Below are 23,137 nucleotides of genomic sequence, written 5' to 3' on the forward strand. Positions count from 1 at the left end.
AATTCTCCTCATGAGTACATCACTGAATTAATTAACTTTTTCCTGTGTTTTCTATAAGTTGAGAACTGGAACACATAGAGTGCTGCAGTACTCGTATAGTTCAGAGTATGGAGAATAATCAAGGACATGGTTCTTTGGGTAGGTTCAAGCCATACTTTGCTGCAATTTTCTTGCAAGTTGGGCTATCCGGAATGGACGTGTTGTCTAAGGCTGCGCTCAACCAGGGGATGAGCAATTATGCTCTCGTCGTCTACCGTCACGCCATTGCCACCGTCGTCATGGTTCCTTTCGCCGCCGTTCTCGACAAGTATCTCCTCTCTCTCTCTCACGAAAACCATGCATGCATGTAACAGTGCCATGTTTGTAAACTAGTGTGTCATTTCAAACAGAGGGAAACTGACAGGGAAAGTTACTTTTTCTTTTTGACAGGAAAGTGAGGCCGAGGATGACACTTCCAATCTTCATCAAGATAATGGTGCTCGGCTTACTGGAGTATTATCCGAACTAAAATAACAAGTTTTCTCTTTTACACTTTATACACAATAAGATCTGACAACTGTTTTATCTAAATTCTGGCAGGCCAGTCATTGACCAGAACTTGTATTACGTGGGGATGAAGTACACGACTGCAACGTTTGCATCTGCCATGTACAATATTCTTCCTGCCATTACCTTCGTAATGGCATGGGTTTTAAGGTAGAAACAGAGAAACAGAGAAGCGAAATCTTTGCTAGAAGCTGCACATCATATATGATTATAATTCTTAAAGCTAAATATACGTATGTCCTCTACAGGCTTGAGAAGGTAAACTTAAGATCCATCCGCGGCCATGGCAAGGTAGTCGGAACCCTAGCGACAGTTGCAGGAGCCATGGTCATGACACTGATGAAAGGACCAGTGCTTGAGTTATTTTGGACGAAAGGAAGTACCAATCATCAAGCAGCAGCCCAAAATGGGACGGATATCCATCATACGATTAAGGGAGGTCTGATGATCACAGTTGGCTGCTTCAGCTATGCTTGTTTCGTGATTCTGCAAGTAAATAGATACAGGTTTTTTTTTTTTTTTTTTCTGTAACTAAAATCTTGTATGTATTTTCCTTTAACCATGGTCAAAATCTGTGTTTGTTTTGCTTTTATAGGCAGTCACTCTGGAAACATATCCTGCCGAGCTTTCTCTGACAGTTTGGATATGCCTGATGGGAACGCTGGAGGGTACCATAGCTGCTTTGATTATGGAGAGAGGAAATGCTGCCATCTGGGCTATTAAATGGGACACCAAGTTACTGACAGCTGCTTACAGTGTAAATAATTCTCAAGTCTCAAAAACCCAACTTGACTATCATCATCTTCACCACCTATTGGAGTCCTGAAACGATAAAAACTGATTTTACTTTTATGGTTGCAGGGTATTGTATGTTCGGGACTTGCTTATTACATTCAAGGGGTGATAATGAAAGACAGAGGTCCAGTGTTTGTTACAGCTTTTAGCCCCCTATGCATGGTTATTGTAGCCATCATGTCTACCTTCATTCTGGCAGAACAAATGTATCTGGGAAGGTACTCTCCATGCTCATATTACCATAACAATTCTCCAAACAGAACGAGGAATAAAACGAAAAACAAACAATCTGATCTCATATTTCAACAGGGTGATTGGAGCTATCATCATAATTGTGGGTCTATATCTCGTGCTTTGGGGTAAAAGCAATGAGTACAAGTCTCCACCCCCATTGATCCAGCAGCAAATTGAACCAGCTAAAATAGACATGGCTAAGGAAGAAAAGGAAAGTTTTGATCATCAGCCCATCATAATTGATGAGCCGAGCAGAGAAACTTCAATCAGGGATGAAAAATTACATGAGAAAAGCGATTTAGTTCCGGTCTAGAATTACCTCTCCTAAAGCTGAAGCGATTTGATTTCAACTTAATATCCACTACTCTAAAGAGACAGGGGAAACCACTAGCAATTATGGAATGGTAGTGGTTTCCGATTCAAGAGTAGCTATCCATCCAACGATATGACTTTCCACTAGAAAAATACTATAGGCTAAGGTCATGAATCATGATGCAGGGTTTGATCAATCATCAACCCATTTCCCTCCCCCTCTCCCCAGCGGATAAATTAGATTGAGTATCTGCAATCATTCAATTTAATGGAGTTTTCTTTATAATTTCTTTTTCTCAAAATAATCTGCATGAAATTGATAGCCTAAGGTGCATGATGAGAGCAGAATCACTACACCAATACTATGGATAAAAGCCAAGGATTCCTCCTCCAATGAGTAAAGAAATATTGGGGGTTAAACATATTATGTCACACCAAGGTTAGGGCCCATTGTATTATGATTTTTATAGTAGTTTGGCTTCTAGTGGTTTAGTTGATAATAACAAAGGCTAAATACAAAGTTACAAACAAACCAAAGATAGAAATGGGCAAAACCATAAAACCACCCCGAACCATACTATATTAGGATCAGTTTATTTCCACAGGGCAATTACAAAGTGATGATAAATACGGTCTAAGCTAGAAAAGGGAGTTTAAGCAACAAGTCTTTAACATCCATAGACCTGGTTCTAAACTTTTTCATGCATTAGCACCCATTGGGTATCCTCCTATCTTAAAAATGTTTTATGATGCTGCCCCTGACAACATACACATGAAATCCAAACCCTCTCCGACTACATACCAGGTTCAACAGTTCTCTGCGTGTTTGGTTTGGGCCATGATGCCCTCCAAGAAACGCTTACTTCAGTTTCAATATTTATTAAAAGAGAAAGAGAAAGGAGATATAGGGAGTGGACAGAAAAACTACTTTCTTTTCATTTTGTCATTTGGAAGGAGAGAAGTAGAAGGAAGAGAATTGATAAGACTTCCACTTTTTTCCTTACTTCCAAATTCAATCCTTTCCAAAATGAGAGAAAAACACTCATTCAATCCTCTTTCTTTCCCTTTCATCCTTCATACTAAACTTAAGGAAGGAAAAATAACTTCCTTTCTTTCTTAACTTTTTTCCCTCCCCTTTATTTTCCTTCTAACCAAATATAAAAGTAAAATAGGATATAACTACTGCTATGAGGTTTGCCTTGGGGTAGTGGTCAGGAAGAGAAATAGAAGCAAAAGGGTATACAGATATTAGAGGGTGGAATGCTGTTAGCACATCAGATAATCTTTTAGTTTACAAGCGATTCACACATGGGAAGTATAAATTGAATCAACATATCTGATTGGTTGCTGTTGGTTGCTGACAGTTTATTATTAACAGTTTCATTTTGGGTCCTATTTTATTGTTTGTGGTAGTTTTCCATTTCATGTTACTAGAGGTTATGTCTCCACCCTGTTTTATTGTTATTGGTAGTTTTCTATTTGATGTTGCTGGAGGTTGTGTCTCCACCTTTCCACTTTCTTGCTTTAAAGGTGGTTATTCCACCAAGTTGTAGTTAAAAAGGAGTGAAGTTAATAAAAAAGGGTTGTTCAGAATCTATTCAAGTTTTTGAGTACTTAAAACTCAAAAGATCCGCAAGTTCTCTCTAACGAGCCAGCACTACAAACATAGGTCTAAAAAAGAAAACTTCCACCAAAGTACCTAGCGTACCTCAAACAAAATTAAACCCTTCCACACACCGTTCCATAACTAGATCCGTTTCAAGGGATCGTATCAATTTGGTATCAAAGCCTAATGTTATGGGGGACCCTATTCAGCAACAATTGCAGCAACTTTTACAATTGTTTCAAGATGAACGTGTAGCCAATTTGGCTTGACAAGAAGCAATAAATGCTTGACTGGATGAACTCACTAGGGATTTAGCAGCTTCCAAAGTTATACAATATCTACAGAGGAGGGCAGTAACAATCGAAGCCATAAGAGCAAAGGCGTAGCAAGAGGGACAGGATCCGAAACCACAGGGCGAGGCGCCATCATCCCTAAGTTCACAAAGTTGGATTTTTCACGATTCAATGGCCAAGAAGATCCTTTAGGGTGGTTGAGCAGATGCGAGCATTTCTTTCGCCACCAACAAACATCCGAAGAAGAAAAGGTTAGCCTTACCTTTTTTCACTTGGAGGGGAATGCGCAGCTATGGTTCCTTCAAATGGAAGTTGACATGCCACAACCTTCTTGGGATGAATTCAAACGTCAATGCCACCTGCAATTTGGCCCACTTATAAGGAGTCATAAGTTGGGAGAATTGGAGAAATTGCAACAAAGTGGTTTTGTGACAAATTACCAAGAAAAATTTGAACAATTGGCTTCACGGGCAAGCACTCTCACTCAAGCACAAAAAATTGAACTTTACATCAACGACCTTGCAGAATATATTGCAGTCGAAGTATAGCTCCACAATCCGTCAGATTTAGCAACTGCTATGAGTATATCCCGACTCTATGAACGCAACGGGCAACCCACTCGGACGCCAATATCAGAAGTTCGACGATCAAAACCCCCTGATTCACCACTTCAACACCATACAAGATTTGTGAAAAAATTGACCAGGGTTGAAATGGAGGAGAGGCGGCTTAAAGGTCTTTGTTTTAATTGTGATGAGCCATTTGTCAGAGGCCATCAATGTAAGAAATTATTCTGGATTGACTCAGTTGAAGAAAGAGACGAAGGGCAAACCGAATATAAGCCACCTCCTAATATCAACCGGAGATCTCGTTGAATGCCATCATTGGTATTAGTACTCCTCAGAACATGCGTCTGCAAGGCAAATTGAATGGTAACCCAGCTATGACCTTAGCAGACTCTGGTAGTACTCACAGTTTTGTAGACTCCAAATTTGTATCGTAATTTATCTCCATGTGAAAAGACGAGATGGATTGCGAGTTGTGGTTGCAAATGGAGAGAGAGAGTTAGAAGTTCGGGTCAATGCGAGAAAATGTCACTCCAGTTAGGCAATCACACTTTCTTTGTTGATTTATATGTTCTCACTTTAAGTGGTTTGGATGTCGTATTAGGTGTCAATTGGTTAAAGACTTTGGGACCCATCTTGTGGGACTTTACAAATATGTGGATGTCTTTTACTAAACTTGGAAAACAGATAGAATTATATGGAATTAAAACTTCCAAACCAGCCCAAAATGCCGAGATTCAAGTTGTTACGGCAGAAGATTACCATGCTGATTTACAGCGACTCCTGCGGGATTTTGCTTCCTTATTTCAAGAACCCACGAGCCTTCCTCCTTCACGTACATGTGATCATCGAATTATTTTGAAACCCGGGACAAAACCAATAGCTGTCAGACCGTATCGATATCCACATGCCCAAAAAGATGAAATTGAGCAACAATGTTCCGAGATGTTGAAGCAAGGGATAATTCAGCCCAGTCAATCCCCATTTTCATCTTTAGTGCTCCTTGTTCCTAAATCAAACGGTACTCGGCACATGTGCATAGATTATCGGGAATTGAATGCAAAGATAATCAAAGACAAATTTCTCATTCCGATGATTGAGAAATTGTTGGAGGAATTATTCGGAGCAAAGTATTTCTCTAAACTAGATCTATGGTCAGGCTATCACCAAATCCAAATGAATGAAGCTGATGTAGAAAAAATGGCTTTCCGAACACACCATGGCCACTTTGAATTTCGAGTCATGCCCTTCAAGTTAACCAATGAACCATCCACTTTCCAAGCCCTGATGAATGAGGTATTGCGTCCTCACTTAAGAAAATTTGTTCTAGTGTTTATTGATGATATACTTGTTTACAGTCGTACCTGGATAGAGCACATGTATCACTTGCAGATTGTCTTCAAATTGCTCTCAGAACATCACCTTTTCTTGAAATGATCCAAATGCTCATTTGCTCAAACTCAAATTGCTTATTTGGGCCACATTATCACTACTGAAGGAGTTACTGCAGATGCAAGCAAAATTTCAGCCATGACAAAATAACTCAAGCCTTCAACTATTTGAGGGTTACGAGGTTTTTTAGGCCTCACTGGATACTATCGCAAGTTTGTTCATAACTATGGTTCTATTGCAACACCTTTTATAGCCATGCTCCGTAAAAATTCCTTCATATGGACAGACCAATCGTCTCAAGCTTTCAAAAAACTTAAGGCTGCCATGACCACCGCGCCTGTGTTAGCACTTCTTGATTTTTCTCAACCATTTACCACTGAGTGTGATGCTTCTAACACTAGAATTGGTGTGGTTTTATTGCATAATGATAAACCAATTGCATTCTTTAACAGGGCCATGACAATGCGACATCGGCATTTACCAGCTTATGAAAAGGAGCTCATTGGTCTTGTTAAGGCCATCAAACACTACCGCTCTTACTTATGGGGAAAGCACTTCATAGTTTGCACTGACCACTATAGTTTGAAGTTCTTATTGGAACAAAAACTATTGACACCACCACAGCAACATTGGTTGGGAGAAATCTTGGGCTATTCATTTTTAGTAGAATATAAGGTTGGTAGATACAACTCTGTAGCCGATGCTCTATCCCGGATAGATTCTGATGGAGCTGTCCTTCTTGTCATATCCATGCCACAATTGAGCCTATTTGATGAAATTCATCATAAACAACAAAATTCACCTGAAGTCCAAAGTTTAATCTCTAGTGTCCAAGAAGGTATTGCTGCTGAACCATGGAGCTTCAAACAAAGGCTACTATTCTATAAACATCGGGTTTATTTAGCCCCCAATTCTCTTTCCATCCAAACAGTCTTGACCGCCTTACACAACCAAGGGCATGAAGGGTATCAAAAAACTCTCTTTCGCATTGCCAAAGATTTTCACTGGAACGACATGAAACACCATATCCGTGACTTTATCCATGCTTGCAGTATTTGCCAACGTCATAAAACAAAAACCTTGCAACCTGCTGGTCTTCTTCAGCTGTTACCAGTGCCTAAGCATGTATGCTCTGACATTTCATTGGACTTTGTGGAAGGCTTGCCTAATTCACATGGTACAAATGTCATTTTGGTGGTTGTGGACCATTTCTCTAAATATTGTCATTTATTGCCAGTTGCTCACCCATATTCTGCTGTTAGTATTGCAAGACTCTTCTTTGACAATATTTTCAAATTACATGGGTTACTTGAAACAATGGTGAATGACAGAGATGTCACCTTTACAAGCGCGTTTTGGAAGGAACTTTTTTGTCTTAGCGACACCAAACTATGTTTCAACTCCGCTTACCACCCCCAATCAGACGACCAAACGAAAGTTGTCAACCGAACTGTGGAGATGAACTTAAGATGTTTTAGTAGTGCTCATCCTACCAAATGGATGGAATGGTTGTCTTGGGCAGAGTATTCATATAATACTAGTTTTCATTCTTCACTACAAACCACACCTTTTAAAGCTATGTATGGGCGACCACCGCCACGCCTACTGTCCTATTGTCTTGGAATTTCCAAATTGGATGCTGTGGATCAGGCCTTACAATCTCGAGATATGATCCTTAAATCATTAAGGCAAAATTTGTTGCATGCCCAACATAAGATGAAAACCATTTATGATTCCAAGCACCATGATATTGAATTTCAAGTAGGGGACAAGGTTCTTTTACGATTACAGCCATATCGACAGCTCTCCTTGGCTAATCGTCGTCACCAACAACTGCTACCAAAGTTCTATGGTCCTTTCACAATTTTACAACGTCTTGGACCTATGGCTTATAAGTTGGAGTTCCCTCCAAGTACTAAGCTTCATCTTGTGTTCCATGTCTCTTGTCTAAAAGTTTTTCATGAGGGGGACAATCCAGTGTCTGCTACACTCCCTATAGGTTTTCTAGCAGAATCCATGCCACTACCCTTGGCTATTATTGACCGTCAAGTCAATCGAAACATTCAAGAGGTCTTGATTCACTTGCAAGACACTTCTCTAGCAGAGGCATCTTGGGAGACTGTTTCATCTATGAAGGAGCGCTTCCCACACTTCCCACTTGAGGACAAACGCGATTTGAAGGAAGGGAGTAATGTTAGCACATCAGATAATCCTTTAGTTTACAAGCAATTCACACATGGGAAGTATAAACTGAATCAACATATCTGATTGGTTGTTGTTGGTTGCTGGCAGTTTATTATTAACAGTTTCATTGTGGGTCCTATTTTATTGTTAGTGGTAGTTTTTCATTTCATGTTGTTGGAGGTTGTGTCTCCACCCTATTTTATTGTTAGTAGTAGTTTTCTATTTGATGTTGCTGGAAGTTGTGTCTCCACCTTTCCACTTTCTTGCTTTAAGGGTGGTTATTCCACCAAGCTGTAGTTAAAAAGGAGTGAAGTTAATACAAAGGGGTTGTTAAGAATCTATTCAAGTTTTTGAGTACTTAAAACTCAAGAGATTTACAGGTTCTCTCTAACGAGCCAGCACTACAAACATAGGTCGAAAAAAGAAACCTTCTACCCAAGTACCTAGCGTACCTCAAGTTAAACCAAACCCTTCCACACACCGTCCCATAACTTGATCCGTTTCAAGGGACCGTATCAAATGCATTGCAAGGTCCATTAGAGTGTGGAATGTATTGCAAAGCTTCAGCAATTAAATAGCTAGCTGCTAGCCAAACGGCTAAGGTTTGAATGTATCAGTGATAATAACTTCTATAAGGCCAATTAATAGTAAAATCTTAAGGCAGATGATACACAAATGGGGAACAACTAAGCTTAAGAGGAAGAACCGCCAAAAAGAAAATAAAAAAATCCCTTTCCAAGAAAAAGTACCATTTAAATATCATCTTTTTCTCTTCAATTAAGTTATGGACTACATGTTTATACAACCAAAGACACGATAAAGTACCTATTTCGTGTGGCATTGATCTCTTGCATGATCCCTATCCCTCAAATTAGAAAAACATCCATGGTAAGTTAGTGGTGCTGTCACCATTAACAAGCACAAAATCTCGTCAAAAAGATGACTTCCTATGCGCAAAACAGAAATGACCCTACCTTACAAATGAACATGGTTGCTTATGATAATTTTTTCCCTTCATCCTTCCCATATATTCGCTGAAGTTCACGAGTGGCAGCTAAAAAGGACTCTGAAAAAGAAAGAGGAACACAAGTAATAAACATTTTTTGTCAACAAAGATTACTCGTAAAAAATGCATTTCCTTTTAATTATCTTTATCATCGGATGATAGATAATGTTGGAGCATTAATGTCTATGGCAAATCACTAAAAGTTAGGTGCAATAAAAAGAAAAGCCATTCAAATTCAGTAGTTTGCATCACCTTTCCAAAGCCGGAAGGATTTCTGGTTAATAGGTGAACCAGTTATTGTCTGAATAACATCAAACAGCATAGTCTGAGGTGTGCTTCTAAGCTCTTGAACAATCCCATAAATGGTCTTCCCATTCTCAAAGTAGATGTGATTATTCGGGTGTTTTGTTTTGCAACCAGCATGTCGCTCAAATTCATATGCATTAATCACCTGTACGGCAAGTAGAAACCAGCTGATCACTGCACAGATACTTTGCCTCACCAATTACCTTGATACAAAAAGTAAAACTGAAAAAACCCCACCTTCGAAAAATTGCATGTCTGACAGCCACATTGATACCCAGAACCCTTTATAACACCACGTAGCTCCTTCTAAAGTGCATAAAAAGAAGCAGGCATGTCACCAGATAGTAAGGTAAACTAAAACAGGAACACATGAAATGAGATTTACCTCCCGTGACCAGGCAATATATTTAACAGGAACTCCATCAAGCATACCAGTTGATAGCAAACTTCTGACATTAGAAGGGAAATTATTTGAAGAAACCTTTTTTGCTGTTTTTGGGTCTTCTTTCTTCCTAGAAACTTCCATTCCAGAGGCAGTTATGTTACCAGTGGGAACAAGTGCATCAGCATTGGATTTAACCATCTCTTTCTCATTTGGTGCATCAGATCTCTGGACAGAGGGCTGACCCATCAATAAATCATAGCTCGATATGAGCCTTCCGGTTTGATTTGTATCCTCATCATCATCATAGCCACCAAAAGAGATAATAGTACTCTCTCCCTTACTATAGGACGGACCAATTGACAAATTATTGTTGTCACCTCTGTTGTAGCTATGACTAATGGATATGGCACTGTCATCTCCTTTACCATAGGTGTGACCCACAGTTATGGAATTATCATCTGTCCTGTTGAATGTTTGGCCCATGGACATGAAATTGTTATCACCCTTATCGAAGGTATTGCTCATTGCAATGGCACTGGTACTTTCTTTATATGTTTGACCAACAGTAATGCTATCCTCACTCTTGTTATATGATTGTCCCATTGATATGAAAACATTATTCTCCCTTTCATAGGAGTCACCAATAGACATGAGGTTCTCATCCCCTTTGTTATAAGCAAGACCCATCGATATATTACCATCTTCCACCTTGTTATAACCATGATCTGTTGACACAGAATTTTTATCCACCCTATCATATGCATGCGCCATTGACACAGACATGACATTCTCAGAGTCCTTGACCTGACAAACTTTTACTTTCCTAAATCCCCCATAATTTAACCCAGATCTCGGATCTTCCATTGTATGGGACATGGATAAACCAAATGAAGAATCATTTGCGAATAGATCTTCATTAACCTTTCTTCCCATGTCAACTTTCTCTGTGCTACCTGATGGAATGCTCTGATCATCAAAATTCACAGCTCGAGCTGTTTCAGTATCAAATAATCGTTCAGCAAAGTGCCCAGAGATTGAATGAAAACTGGAAGAATTTCCCCATTGAGAAACATGTGAATTCAACACTCCAGAAAATAAGTTGGTAGTTGGAACTCCAACTGCTTGCTTCTTGTTAGGAAATGAGTCTGTCTCAGGACCATCCATGAACCACTGATGAGAACGCTTGGGCTCAATTCTAGAAGAATTATCATAAGCCATCTCACCATCATTTATACAACCAGCACCCTTCGACATCCAAAAGCCCTGATTCTGGAAAGACTGTCACATGTAAAACCTAACTAATCAGAAACAATTCAAGACCATGAGGTCATGTAGAAGAAAATAACAATAACAGTCAAAGCTTTTTCATGGAGCTAGTATCCACGATTTTGACTACATGCCATCAAGAAAGCAAGTAGGCATTATACACTAATGATATAGCAAATGGAACAATGGTCATATGAAATTTTTCTTCACTCCTAGATATATCTTGTTCCTCAGTACCCCTCCACCTACAACACTCATTTACAACAATTAAGAAAAATTAAAAATATGTTAATTGCAATTAGCCTCAAGAACTTCCAAAATTCATCCTTTTCCATGAAGGAACAACAGATAAAATGATAAAATCCTATAGATCATAGATAGGTTAGAACATGTTGAACATAACTCTAATTCAACTTGTCAACTATTAGTTGGAAAATCCAATCTGCAAAGCATAAAGATTTTTTACAAAAAGCACAATATTTCAGTTGAGAAAGAATTTTGAGCCTAAAAAGTCTTAACTACACAAGACTACCATAACATATAAGCAACCGGAGAACATATAATCCACACCAAATTCAACCTCTGAATCAATTCAAAAAGGTACACATAAACTGATAAACAGCATCACAACAAGATCCAAATTGAAATCCAAATTTCCTTAAGAACATAGAAAACATACCATTTTTCTTGCCTTACTTCAAAATTTATGTTGGATTCAATTCTTGATTCCACTTTGCTGTCCTAGTCCAACAGTTAACTATATTCACAACACTTCAAAAATTCATCACGTGGCTTTAAACAAAGGATTAAAAATACAAACTTGATAATAAACAGAAAAATCTTTCAACTCCTGACTGAAGCAGATACAGTAAAACTTCGTGAAGAATTCTAAAACCGTCACTCGCTAAAGAAATTATCTGCAAAATGCAAGGGATTAATCAATCAAAAAACAATGAAAACAAATAATCCTAATCTCACATGTTCTGTACAATCTATTACTTTTCTAGCGCCAACCACTGGTAAGTTCACTTATCAAAATCAACATTTATTTTAATTAATGCAAAAATAGCAAAACCTTTCAAGTAGAGACTTTCCTCAAATTTTCTAAACTAAACGGACGACTGAGAAATAAAATAATACACTTAGAACCCTAACCCTAAAATTAGTTTTACGCAGTTTACGATTTAACAAAGGGGAACAAAAAGGGCAAAGGAGAGATCTTCATTGCGGAAATACCTGCAATGAGGCGATTGGTTTATTTACGAACGCAGCAACGATCAGTGATCGGATAAGGGAAAAACTTTACTCCAGTGATTCACCGGAGCTAATACCGGAGATTGTACGGACGGTGTTTGCAGCGAGATCTATGAGAACAGGCAAGATTTTTAATTTTTTTTTTTAAAAAAGATTTTTGCGGATTTTGATGGAAGAGATGATATAAGATGGTGGCCTGCACGATCACCATTTGTGGGAGGCCTTATTCCGATCGTACACGTGTACTTAGGATGTGTCAGACTGATCTCTCTGTGCCCGCGTTTAGTGCCACTTTAAAAAACCTGCGACTGACTTTAAGTGCCCAAGAAGATTAGCTCCACTACCTGGGCTTGTTTAATACAATAACATCATAATTTTTTAAATTTTAAAGGCCGAAATAAGCTCTAGTCGAGCCCATAAAAGGAATAGGAGGGTTGGGCCAGGCCCGTACTACATTGCAACGAATGAGCGACCCCATTAGGGCCCAGATAGCAAGTTACCTATTGGATCCTTTCTAAAAAAAAAAAACCTAAATTTAATTTCATGTTAACCATATATTCCCATATCAAATAGTAAATAAAAATGACCATAAGATATATTTAGTGGATACTTTGCCTTACTCGACCTGATTAATCAAGATTCGGATGTCTTATAAATGAATAAAGATAATGGTCAAATACTACGTATATTATCCGTATCATAAGTATTATATAAAAATGTATATATTATACTTCTATTTTCCTTAAAAAATCATTGAATTTTAAGTTAGGGTTTGATTCTATCTTTTTAAACATAAAAAATGGCTTATGAATCAATATGATGGGAAAATAATAAATTCAAAAAGATTAAAAATTTGATTTTGATTAGTAAGCATTGCCTTCATTTAATCATTAGAGAAATTTCTTTGATTCCATCACTCTATTATAGAAATGAAGGCTTATTTAACTCTCGTCTTTCGTTACAAAAAATGTATAATTTTGGGTTTAGAGATTGCTTTCGTTTTTTATGTGACATCAAAGAACTATTTTAAACTCATTTTAAAAATTTTTAATTTAATTAAATTTCTAGAACCAAGTCGTGTTTAAAATTATCGGATTTGTAGTTTATTCCAAACCCTCCAAAGTTGGCACTTTATTTGCCTCTCAACGAGCTCATAATGCATCAAATATCTGTTAAGAGTATGAGGAGAGAGCCCATCAGCTTGTCAGATCTTGTTTTCGGCTGTATGTATCATTTAGTCTCTGCGGTCTACGGCTAGTTCTGAGCCCATGGTTTCTGGTTTTGTGGCTCTCCTTTTGCCATGAACTGGTGCGCCAGGAACCTTTTGTGCTGGCTCTAGAAATTGAAGACCTAGATGTAAAGTTTTCCGTGGCTAGGATTGGGCATTGGCCTTTGTATTAAGTTGAGAGCGACGGTTAAAGATTGATTGAAGGAATTTAATTGTTAGACAATGACTGCTAGACTTGAGTCCAGAAGAGGAATGCATCCAAAAAAGGAACGGAACATGGGAATTGCCAGCTAAATTGCAGACAAAACTGAAAACCTCACCAACAGGCACAAATACTAAATTCACCGATGAGAATGCCTTTGCTTTAATCAAAGTTCTTCTGCCAGAACTTTCTCTGCAAAACCCAATTTTTTTTCTCTTTTCATTTACACTTTTTCACTTTAATCAAAGCTCTCTCTCAACTCAACATATTCTCTTCCAGCATCAGAATGAGAACAAATGAAACACTTTTTATCTACAAAAAGCTGAAATGCATTCATGCTTCCTCCAGTTAAACAAGGGCATTGTTAGCTTCAAGGAATTAATAAACACGCATGACAATGGAAGCCCCAGAGACTGAACTGAGCCATCCTCCTTTTTTGAGGTTTCCTTTTTGCTTCTGAAGTGGCCTGCTTTGCTGCTAACCCCATCATTCACTGCCTTCTGATTCTGAACATATTCACAGAATCCCCCGAAGCTCGTTTGTCAAAAATCAGGCATGCAAACCAAAATCCACATGCAAACCAAAATCCACATGCAAACCAAAATCCACATGCAATTAGAAGTGTATTATATGTTCTTTTTCTTCTGATTCTTGCACCAAGAAATGCTTCGAGTAGCAGGCAGAACTATCCATCATGAACATCATCACTAACCCAGCACGCCGTTCCAACCCGTTAAAAATGCCGGGGGGTACAACCCAGGTGTCAGGGGATGCTTATCGATTTTCGCATCGGCCTGAGTCTGTCAGATGATTACAGCTGTAACTTCACTATTTGTAGGCCATTCTTGGGACAGAAACTTGGAGGTGTGTCAAAACCTGGAAGTTGCATTAATGCAGCTTTGTGCCCTGGGAATTAGCAACAGTTCCTCAGCTTGGACCTTGGCCGCACAAGCTGATGACAAGGCAGTTTTTGCTGAAAATCTTGGTGAGCAGGATCTAGCGGTGGAGATGGGCTTGTTTGCTGGATTCACATGGACTGAGAAGAGGGAATAAACTGGTCTGTGATCTGAGAACCTAGACTCTCCCCTCGAGTACCAAATCTGCTTTAGTCCTTCGCCTTTCCACAGTATCCTGTCGCACCTGCAATCATTTCCATAAAATTGCTTAGGTTTGGTATTCCAGTATCGAATTTTACTTAGAAAGCAGCAATAAGAACATTAAATGATTAAACTAAGTGAAGACTGCATGTCAATGCTTAAGGTTCCACCAGTCTTAGCAAGAACATTAATTAAAGCATGGTCGGTCACTCAGTCTTTAAGGTTACTATTTTATTCAAAGGAAAGAGGATAAATCTCACTGGCCGACCTCCTAATAATTAATGTGAACAGTTGAGTTTGAAAGTTCTATTGTTAAACCTTAGCTTATGAGATTTATCAAGCAAATGATCTCTTCAAAAAAGGCAACACGTGCTTTTATGAACAGAAACAACTGCTACTAATAGTATCAGTGTTCCCCAGGCATAACTTTGTTTGTTCTAAGACATGATAAATACTAATTAATTGTTGTGGCTTAAATTTAAATAATCCTCCAGCAGAATAGATTTAGGGTAAATGTGATAAACAACTAAGATTAGTACAGAGTCATGTTCAGTCGGTCGGCAAGGTTCATTAAAAATGGAGCAAGCAAAATGGAAACAATAACAATAATGAAAACTGCCAAAACTGGGAACAGACCTGTAGTAATCAAATACAATGCAAATATATATTCTAATTATAAATATATCAACATATATACTTTTTTTAAAGGAAGATGAAGGCGACTACTTGCTTCCAACAAGCAACCTTAATGACTGCACAACTTGGAATTAATTTAGTCCCAATTGATGTATTTAATTACTAAGAATTAAGAAAAATGGAGGTGAAAGGAACATAAATTTGGAACCTTACCAGGCAGGAGTACGCCGTTTTTCTTTCGAGTTAGATAGTTGGACAACATAGTCATCAGAATCGGTGAGATATTTGTAAGTGGGGGCAAAGTATATCCTCCCTTCTTCCCATCCTTTAAACACCCGTCCAGCCCTTTGTTCTATCCTTAGCTGCCAAAATAGTGAGGGAAATTCCACATTGTTAGATCTAAAATAAACAATAAAATATTTCAAGGTCAACTTTCTACTCATTTTGTTTCACATGACACTGGTGCCAAACAAGGACAGGGACCAAAGCATTCAGATTATTAAACCACCATGAATGTAATAAGAGCCTTATGTAGACTGAAAACAGAACAAAGCTTGTCTAGATTAGCCTTTCTCACCTGATCCTTCTCTAGAAGTGCTTGCCAGTCATTCTTCTTGAGTAATGCATGTGTATCACCAGAACCCGCAGCAAGCCGATAGTTCAAATCGCCTAACCATATAATTTTGCTGAACAAATACAAACAAGGAAAAACATTAGGAGTCTAACAAAAAAGGGTGAAAATTTTACAAGATATTCAGGTGTTTTTAATCAGTGTGACTAAGGGGGCTTACTCATGGTCTAAAATGCTCTCTGGAGGAAGTGGCTGTCTAAGATCCCTATATGAATTAGAAAACCTTGTTCTCTTTAATAGATCTCTAAATGATTGCGAAAACCTTGTTCTCCTTAATATTTCTGCAACATCAGAATTTCTTCTGATCTCATCCCCTTCTTTCTCCCCAGAAGTCAAGTGGGTACAAACAAAGCAAAATGTTGTTTGGTATAATGTCATACTAATGGATATTGAACCCTGTTACCAAATAATTAAAAGAAGTTAAAAATCAATACAACTATAATTTAACTGCTGTAAATGCTGGATATTTTTCTTTTCGTGACCAACATGTCAAAACAGTGTAGAATAACTGCAATGTCTGACCTTGTTTCCAAGATATCCCATGATCCCACGGCCAACACATGAGACTTTCAGGCTGCTTATATGCTTGTAAAGATCAGCTCGAACCCACACGCACAAAAAAAGCCCTACCATCTGCTTGCTTGCAGCTAGGCAGAAGCGTTGCTGATTTGGACTACCAGACATACAAGTGGGGCTAGGGGAGCCTTCTTCGCTTGAACTCGAATTCAAGTATAGCAATCTTTCAAAATCCTCTTTCCCAAATTCATCTTCTATTGAGAGCAAGTCAGAGAAGCTGATCCTAGGCTTGAGGCCTGCTTGCAGCTCAAGCTGCGGTGAGGATGGACTCCTTGCTTCAGTGGAATTGCTGTAATACTGAGCAAGTTCTTGGTCACTTCTGTTGCTATTCAAAGCTTGACGAATAAGGGAAAGCCACTTGGCAGCTGGTCCATTGTCCTCTGCTCCAAGCACGTTGCCCGCATTTAGAGGAACAATTTCCTGGAACCTAAACAGGCAGGAAAATCCGTTTCAGCAAATCATCCCAAAATCCATTGTCCTCTTCAAAAAAACTTTCTTATTTTATCTGTTTACTGCTTTCTTCTCAGACAAGTAAACACGAGGTTGAAGGCGAGGGCAGAAGGGTAAATGAAGATACTCCAAGTGGGGGAAAGTTCAAGCTGGTTATGAGCTGTGAAGCATGTTAAGACCGCGTCAACTGCGGTCCGCTCCCCACAACCATGTTGAATAGTTGATGCCTTTAACAAGAAGACAACTTTCTCTACACGACTACATGCGCTAATCATACAAATAACCACCCAAGTCGCCATAGAGGTTATTCCGTTGAGACTTTCTACTAACTGGGACAAAGAGAACAGAGCAAGAACTTACCCAAGAACGTAGATGTCAGCAGGAGCTGGTGATCTTAGCCAATCTCTCAGGTTCAAACCCTCGTGGGGTGACTTCCCTCCGACATTCCATGTCCCTACAAACATCCTGGAAACCCCAAAACAAACCCAACATTATTGCATAATCCATATCCCCACAAAACCAAAAACTTTAGATTACTCTGAATAAAAACAAGTAAAACCCAATTATTGATGATAATTAAGCATCTTCAGGTCCAATAATTCTAGTTAAACCGCATAGGATTTAAACAAGTACTATAATACTATAATCGTCTAATAATTTATTAGAATCCTCAACGTTACTTGAACAAAAAATTAAAAGTTATCAAAGGTCTAATTTTGACATCTCTATTTGCCTTAATGTGAACCCCGCGTATTTCAACGACTGAAATATTGCACGTGCACTTTTCTTAAGCAAAAGCAAAAAAAAACAAAATGGAAAGTCCAAAATAAGTTTTTATAACCTCACCTGAGGTTGTGCGAATCGGTGACGGGTGCTGCCTCCGGCATGATTTTCGACGGTTTAATCCCTCCGGCAGCTTCCTTCAACCATCCTTCTATTGACACCAAAAATTCACAGTTACAAACAAAAGACAAAAACAAAAGTAAAATCTGAATGCTACATGGTACATGGAAAGTCAAATATAGACCGTCCACGTGGCAACAAATTCAACAACTGGATCATCAAATATCAACTAACAAAACCGGGACCCAACCGAAATCACTGCGAGCTCTGTTCTTTGACGTCCAATCGTATGAATCATAGCCGTCTAACTGACGGCTACGGGAAATTCAAAAACTCTCACAGTTGGAGATGGACGGAGCAGAGTGGAACCAGTACGGAACATAAAAACAGTGCCGCTGTAGCAAAGTAAATTATACCTGAGAAATCTTCCGGTACGATCACGTAATATTCGTCGTCAGAACAACTCTTTCTTCTTTCATCAATTTGGCCTGCAAAAAAAACAGGGGATTGAGTCTTTTTGAATCTCAAAACGAGATCTCCGATACAATCTTAAACTGAAACGAGCCATATCCGGGATGAGATTTTGGTTTGTGTTTTTACCGTTTATTGCGTAATCGGAGTGAAACTCGTCTGCTCCACTCGGTATATTCAGCCATTTTCTCGCGATTACTTTAGGCCACGAAGACTGCACCAGCCATAAAAGAAGATTCAGCTTTTCATCAGCAACCATGAATTAAATCCGACGAAAAATAAATTGCTGACAAAAAAAGAAAGAAAGAAAACAGGGCATACCTTGGAGATTTTTCTCATCTCTGTTCTCATTGCTGAAACGCCTGAGCACGGGAAAGATTTAAAATCGGGATCAGAAACAAGTTGGCGGATTTTATAATGGATGATTGATTAATCCGTTTTAAATGCGACGATTTTTCAGGGAAAATGATAGTATATTATTATGAATAGATAGAGAGACGTCTTTCAAAGAACAAAACAAAAATGGGTGGCAAATCAGGGTATCAAGAAAAGTGGAAAGGAAAAAAAAGCTTTGGGTATTAATTTATCTATATTTTGAGTGAAGACTTGATAGTTTAGGAGGTTAAAAGTAAATGGAGAAATTCAACGGGGAATATAAAAGAACCTAGTTGCAGGGGAAATGGAGACAGCTTCCAAGGAAGGAACGTAAACGTAAAAGAAAATAGTTAAAAGAAAAAGAAAATGAACTCTGAATATAATATAGAGGAAAGAAACGGATAATAGGCCAGGTTCATCCTTTTTGATGAATATTGGTTTAAAAAGGCTTTGGGTTTAAGGCTTTAAGCGTCTTTACAGAGAGGAAGACAGGGTGGAAAATGGGTAAAATTTTTAATCATTGAAAAGAATCGTAGAAGCTTTTGATATCAGATATTTAAAGATGGATCAAAGTCTCTGTTTATACATCTGGGAAAAGTTTGGCCTTTTATTTGGTACGTCTGTACTTGACATTTATCCATGATTTAGAAAGAGATCAAACGAGAAGGGGGAAAAGGGGAAAGGATTGAAAGACAAAACTCAATTATGAAAAACAAGTGGAAAGCGAAAGCTTTGAAGATCTCAGTTGGTTTCCATGGACATGAAGATAGGGAACTGAAAGGAACATAACAAGGACCCGAATATCAGGTCATAATCTCATTTTTTGGAAGATGCAACAATTGAAAGGGAACTAAATGACACAGGCAAACGGCGTTCCCACCAGGAGGCCGGCCAATGAAACAGAAGGATCTTTAAATGCGAATGTGTGGTTTACCAGGGCAAGAGTAGTCAGTGCCATTGCCAATTATTTCGAAAGAAGATAATACCAATGAACGTGAAACGAAATAGACCATGGAGAAATATGACTTCCCAACTGAAGTATAATAATTGCACACAAACAAAAAAAAATTCAACCCCAGATTAAAAGTAAAAAAGGAAGAACAGTTTGAAGTACTCACAAAGTTACAAGAAGTAGACAAAAAGGAAATGGAGATGTGAGAGTCTCGGAGAAGGAAATTTGAGAGTGAAATGAAAAGATAAACTCCCTTTTTTGATCTTCTCCTTTCTTCTCTTTTTATTGATGTTTCCTTTTCCCACCGTGTAAGTATTTTGTCTGTGCCTTCTCGGGTTTGTCTCGTAGAAGACGAAGAATGCAGAGCTAACTTCTTGGGGGCGTTCCTCGTAAAAGCCAAGAGGGGCTGTTGGCTCTAAAATTTATAAATGCTTGAGAAAGAAAGAGGGAGACAGAGAGAGAGAGAGAGAGAGAGAGAGAGAAGCAGTTTCCACTCAGAAACAAGCCAAACTTTCAAGTCCAATGCTACACATACATCTTTCTGATTTGGGGTATTCAAGTCATTACACGGTACACCATGTGCACTGTAGAGGTAGTCAAACACTTTAATCTAGTGATTGAGTGGGATTAGGGGCTTCTGAGATGAACTGGCTTGCTGCCATTTTAATTCAATCAAGTCAGCCCCTTGATTTGTTCACGGTTTGCAGCCTCGTGTAATAATTATGGTTGACCTTTTTTTTTGCGAATTTTTCTTTGTTTCTTTCTAAAGTTTTAAGTAAATTTCCACCCTTATCGGGCCAAATAACATGAAAATTTGTTTGAATACGAACTTGTTGACGATTGGTTGATGGTTCAATAGCAGACCATGTGTGATTTAATTAGCTAGATTCCTTTGTGTTGTATTTTCAGACGATAATTACTCGAAAAATCTTGCTTTAATTCCAAGATTCTGTAGCGGTTGGTGTGAGTCGTTGGGAGAAGAAAACCAATTAATAGCTTCACATTGTTCATTTTACTGTCTACTAAGCAAAACGGTGGAGCATTGGCGAATCTCAAATCCATGCAATCAACTTGGCAATTTGTTTTGAGAATTTTATAAATTAGCCACCGTCAGTCCATCACCACTTTCCCTCAAAAACTTAATAATAATAATAATAATACTTTCACATATTATATATAATATCACGAAATATATCAAATACATGAATGTATTTATCAAACAGGGACTCTTATTTTTATTATTATTTTGTAGATATTTCTCTGAATTTTCAAATGTTTATACGATTTTTACGAAAATTGCAAAAAAATTGATTTTGTTTTTTTTATATTATAAGTATTCAATTTTTCTAATATGAAAATATAAAAAATAAAAAATAAAATTATAATTATGCATCAATTTTTGTTGGATGTGAACATGCCCTCAAACTCAGACGCGGCTCAACTGAGCTATGTGCCCTCAAACTCAGACGGACCCAATTTAATGGATCCACGTGGGTCCCATCTTTCTCCTTCAAAAGACTAAAACACCCTTGTCAACTTTGTTAACAACAAGACTACCCTTGAATTGGTTAACATGATTGCTTAGTCTCAAACGATTTGATGAAAAAGATTTCAAATTTGAATATATTATCCATTACGATAAATTTGGATTTTGATTATATTTTTTAAATAAGATATTTTTTTATGCAACGAAACCTTAAACAAATACAATTATTTAAATTTTTCGTTAATTATTTCATATTTAACAGTAATATCAAAAGTATAATATTTTTAATATTTTATTTGTAATATTATTAAAAATTCGTATAATATTATAAAATTTACAAAATTACAGTAAAAAATACAAAAATATTACAAAAATTTCTTTTAATATCACTTTTTAAAAATGTGTAACCTTACGTCAATTTTTTCGTAGTGCTATGGTCTTATCCTTTAATTCAGGATAAGAATGAACCCATTCATAATGCTTATGCATATTATTAATAATGAGAAAATGAACAATAATTAATAAAATTTAAAATATCTGAATATTTAATTTATTAATTAGCATATAATTTTACTATTTAAAATTCAAATCCCCTTTTACTAAAACTAAATAAAATTTAAACATCATTATATAGTAATAATAATAATAACATGTGGTTAAAATTGTAAGGTAATGCATATAACAATTATTATGAAAATTTTATGCATGCATGGTTTCTAGCACTCTCCATCGTATAATAAGTGTCTGGATTTGATTTATTTTAATTAATTTTTTTAACTTCGATCACTTTTTTATTTATAAATTATTATTAATTAAATTTTGAAAACACAACTCTTTCAAATTTGTAATATTTTGGAAAATTTAATTTCATCAAATATTTAAAATAATTAAAGTCAAAATTAAACTTTTTTTGACTAAAAATTAAATCAAACCACGCCGTGTTTATTGAAAAAGAGGAAATATATTTCTCTGTTTTCCGCTAGGTTCGGATAAAGACGTGGGAGTTGGTTGGAGTGCTCTTGGACTTGCGTAGTTTCCTCCTAGCCTCCAAGTCCGAGCGATAACCATATTTATGGGACCGTGACTGATAATCCTGGCCTTTATGGTTCAGACACTGGCGGGCCATACATCTTTTTAGGCCGAAGTAGGCGCCAGTGAATGGAACCGTCTCCGCAAAGGCAATTTCGTTTTCTGTAGGTGGTTTGGTTTGGTTTGATTAACTAGCACTATACCAATCATTGATTGAGCTTTAATTTTTAGGCTGCGAGCGATTTGCCATTTGATTTGAATGTTTTGTATTTGTCCAATCAAATGTCAGACCTCTTAATTAAAAGCACAAGAAAGTGTTACAAACCCAGGGATCGGAGTACTCAAAAGTCGAGACTTTGGCAGCTAGAGAGAGTGACCTTTTCCTTGTTTAAGCTAATGTTCCTGTTACTGGTATATTAAATTTCCCTCTCCTTCGTCAAGAGGGAAAATCTGGTGGTTGGAACTTAGGAAAATGTTTATTTAGATTCACGCATGGAATTGGAAGAGCTGATGGGGGATATGTAAAACCTGGAATCTCTTGACAAATTTCTGTTTCTGTTGGCTATAAATGTTATTGTATTTCTATTTCCACTCGAAGAAATCGTATGAGACAGGAAATTGTCGTCAGGTTGTTGGTGAAACTTAGGTATATATCTTGACTTAGAGCCTTGGAGGTTGCATATGAAAAAAAAAAAGGGGGGGCATTTGCCACTATTGTAACCAATGTATTGAATTGATGCATACTTTTCATTCCCCACGAAGAACTTTGGAGAACATATTCCCCTCGGAGAAGGTAAGACTTGGGCTTGAATTATATGAATTTATTATTAAAATTTTAATTTTTTTAAAATTTAAAATTAAATTGATAAGAACCGATAGAATCAATGACGATGAATGGGAAATTTTTAATTATTACTTCTTTATAGGGATGGGAAGAAGGAGAATTTGGGTTACATTGGTAGGAAAAAAGAAAGTTGGGTAAAAAGTTTACAGCGTGGATATGATAATTTAACATT

General features: G+C 37.5%; 3 protein-coding genes across 7 annotated transcripts; 1 reads left to right on the top strand and 2 right to left on the bottom strand.

Annotated features, from left to right (window-relative positions):
* On the top strand, positions 1 to 2,173 carry LOC18597815 (WAT1-related protein At2g37460-like). The gene is made up of 7 exons (XM_007027042.3): positions 1 to 307; positions 430 to 492; positions 580 to 696; positions 795 to 1,038; positions 1,142 to 1,303; positions 1,408 to 1,559; positions 1,651 to 2,173. Exons 1-7 carry the CDS (start codon positions 108 to 110, stop codon positions 1,886 to 1,888), a joined length of 1,176 nt encoding a protein of 391 aa, XP_007027104.3. The 5' UTR covers positions 1 to 107; the 3' UTR covers positions 1,889 to 2,173.
* Positions 560 to 12,444, bottom strand: LOC18597816 (uncharacterized). 5 transcript variants are annotated; one of them, XR_016026276.1, is made up of 8 exons: positions 12,128 to 12,444; positions 11,571 to 11,808; positions 9,626 to 10,903; positions 9,478 to 9,546; positions 9,187 to 9,385; positions 8,903 to 8,994; positions 4,049 to 4,145; positions 3,457 to 3,924 (listed from the first exon to the last, which is right to left on the bottom strand). XR_016026276.1 is itself a non-coding variant. In XM_018121561.2 (7 exons), exons 2-6 carry the CDS (start codon positions 11,571 to 11,573, stop codon positions 8,924 to 8,926), a joined length of 1,620 nt encoding a protein of 539 aa, XP_017977050.2. In that variant the 5' UTR covers positions 11,574 to 11,808; positions 12,128 to 12,444; the 3' UTR covers positions 560 to 1,368; positions 8,903 to 8,923. The 5 variants fall into 5 exon arrangements, 4 of the variants coding, with proteins under 4 accessions (XP_017977050.2, XP_017977051.2, XP_007027105.3 ...); XM_018121561.2 differs by lacking the exons at positions 3,457 to 3,924; positions 4,049 to 4,145 and adding an exon at positions 560 to 1,368; XM_018121562.2 differs by having other exon boundaries at positions 3,457 to 4,145.
* Positions 12,445 to 13,706: 1,262 nt separating this feature from the next.
* Positions 13,707 to 20,079, bottom strand: LOC18597818 (DNAse I-like superfamily protein). The gene is made up of 11 exons (XM_018122164.2): positions 19,773 to 20,079; positions 18,601 to 18,641; positions 18,409 to 18,493; positions 18,225 to 18,296; positions 17,812 to 17,899; positions 17,326 to 17,430; positions 16,462 to 16,942; positions 16,100 to 16,335; positions 15,886 to 15,994; positions 15,522 to 15,670; positions 13,707 to 14,715 (listed from the first exon to the last, which is right to left on the bottom strand). The coding sequence occupies exons 2-11, from the start codon at positions 18,628 to 18,630 to the stop codon at positions 14,445 to 14,447; spliced, it is 1,626 nt and encodes a 541-aa protein (XP_017977653.2). The 5' UTR covers positions 18,631 to 18,641; positions 19,773 to 20,079; the 3' UTR covers positions 13,707 to 14,444.
* Between the last annotated feature and the right edge of the window lie 3,058 nt (positions 20,080 to 23,137).

The sequence above is a fragment of the Theobroma cacao genome, chromosome 5, assembly GCF_053813885.1.
Source record: "Theobroma cacao isolate CCN51 chromosome 5, ASM5381388v1, whole genome shotgun sequence".
NCBI classification, from domain to species: Eukaryota; Viridiplantae; Streptophyta; class Magnoliopsida; order Malvales; family Malvaceae; genus Theobroma; species Theobroma cacao.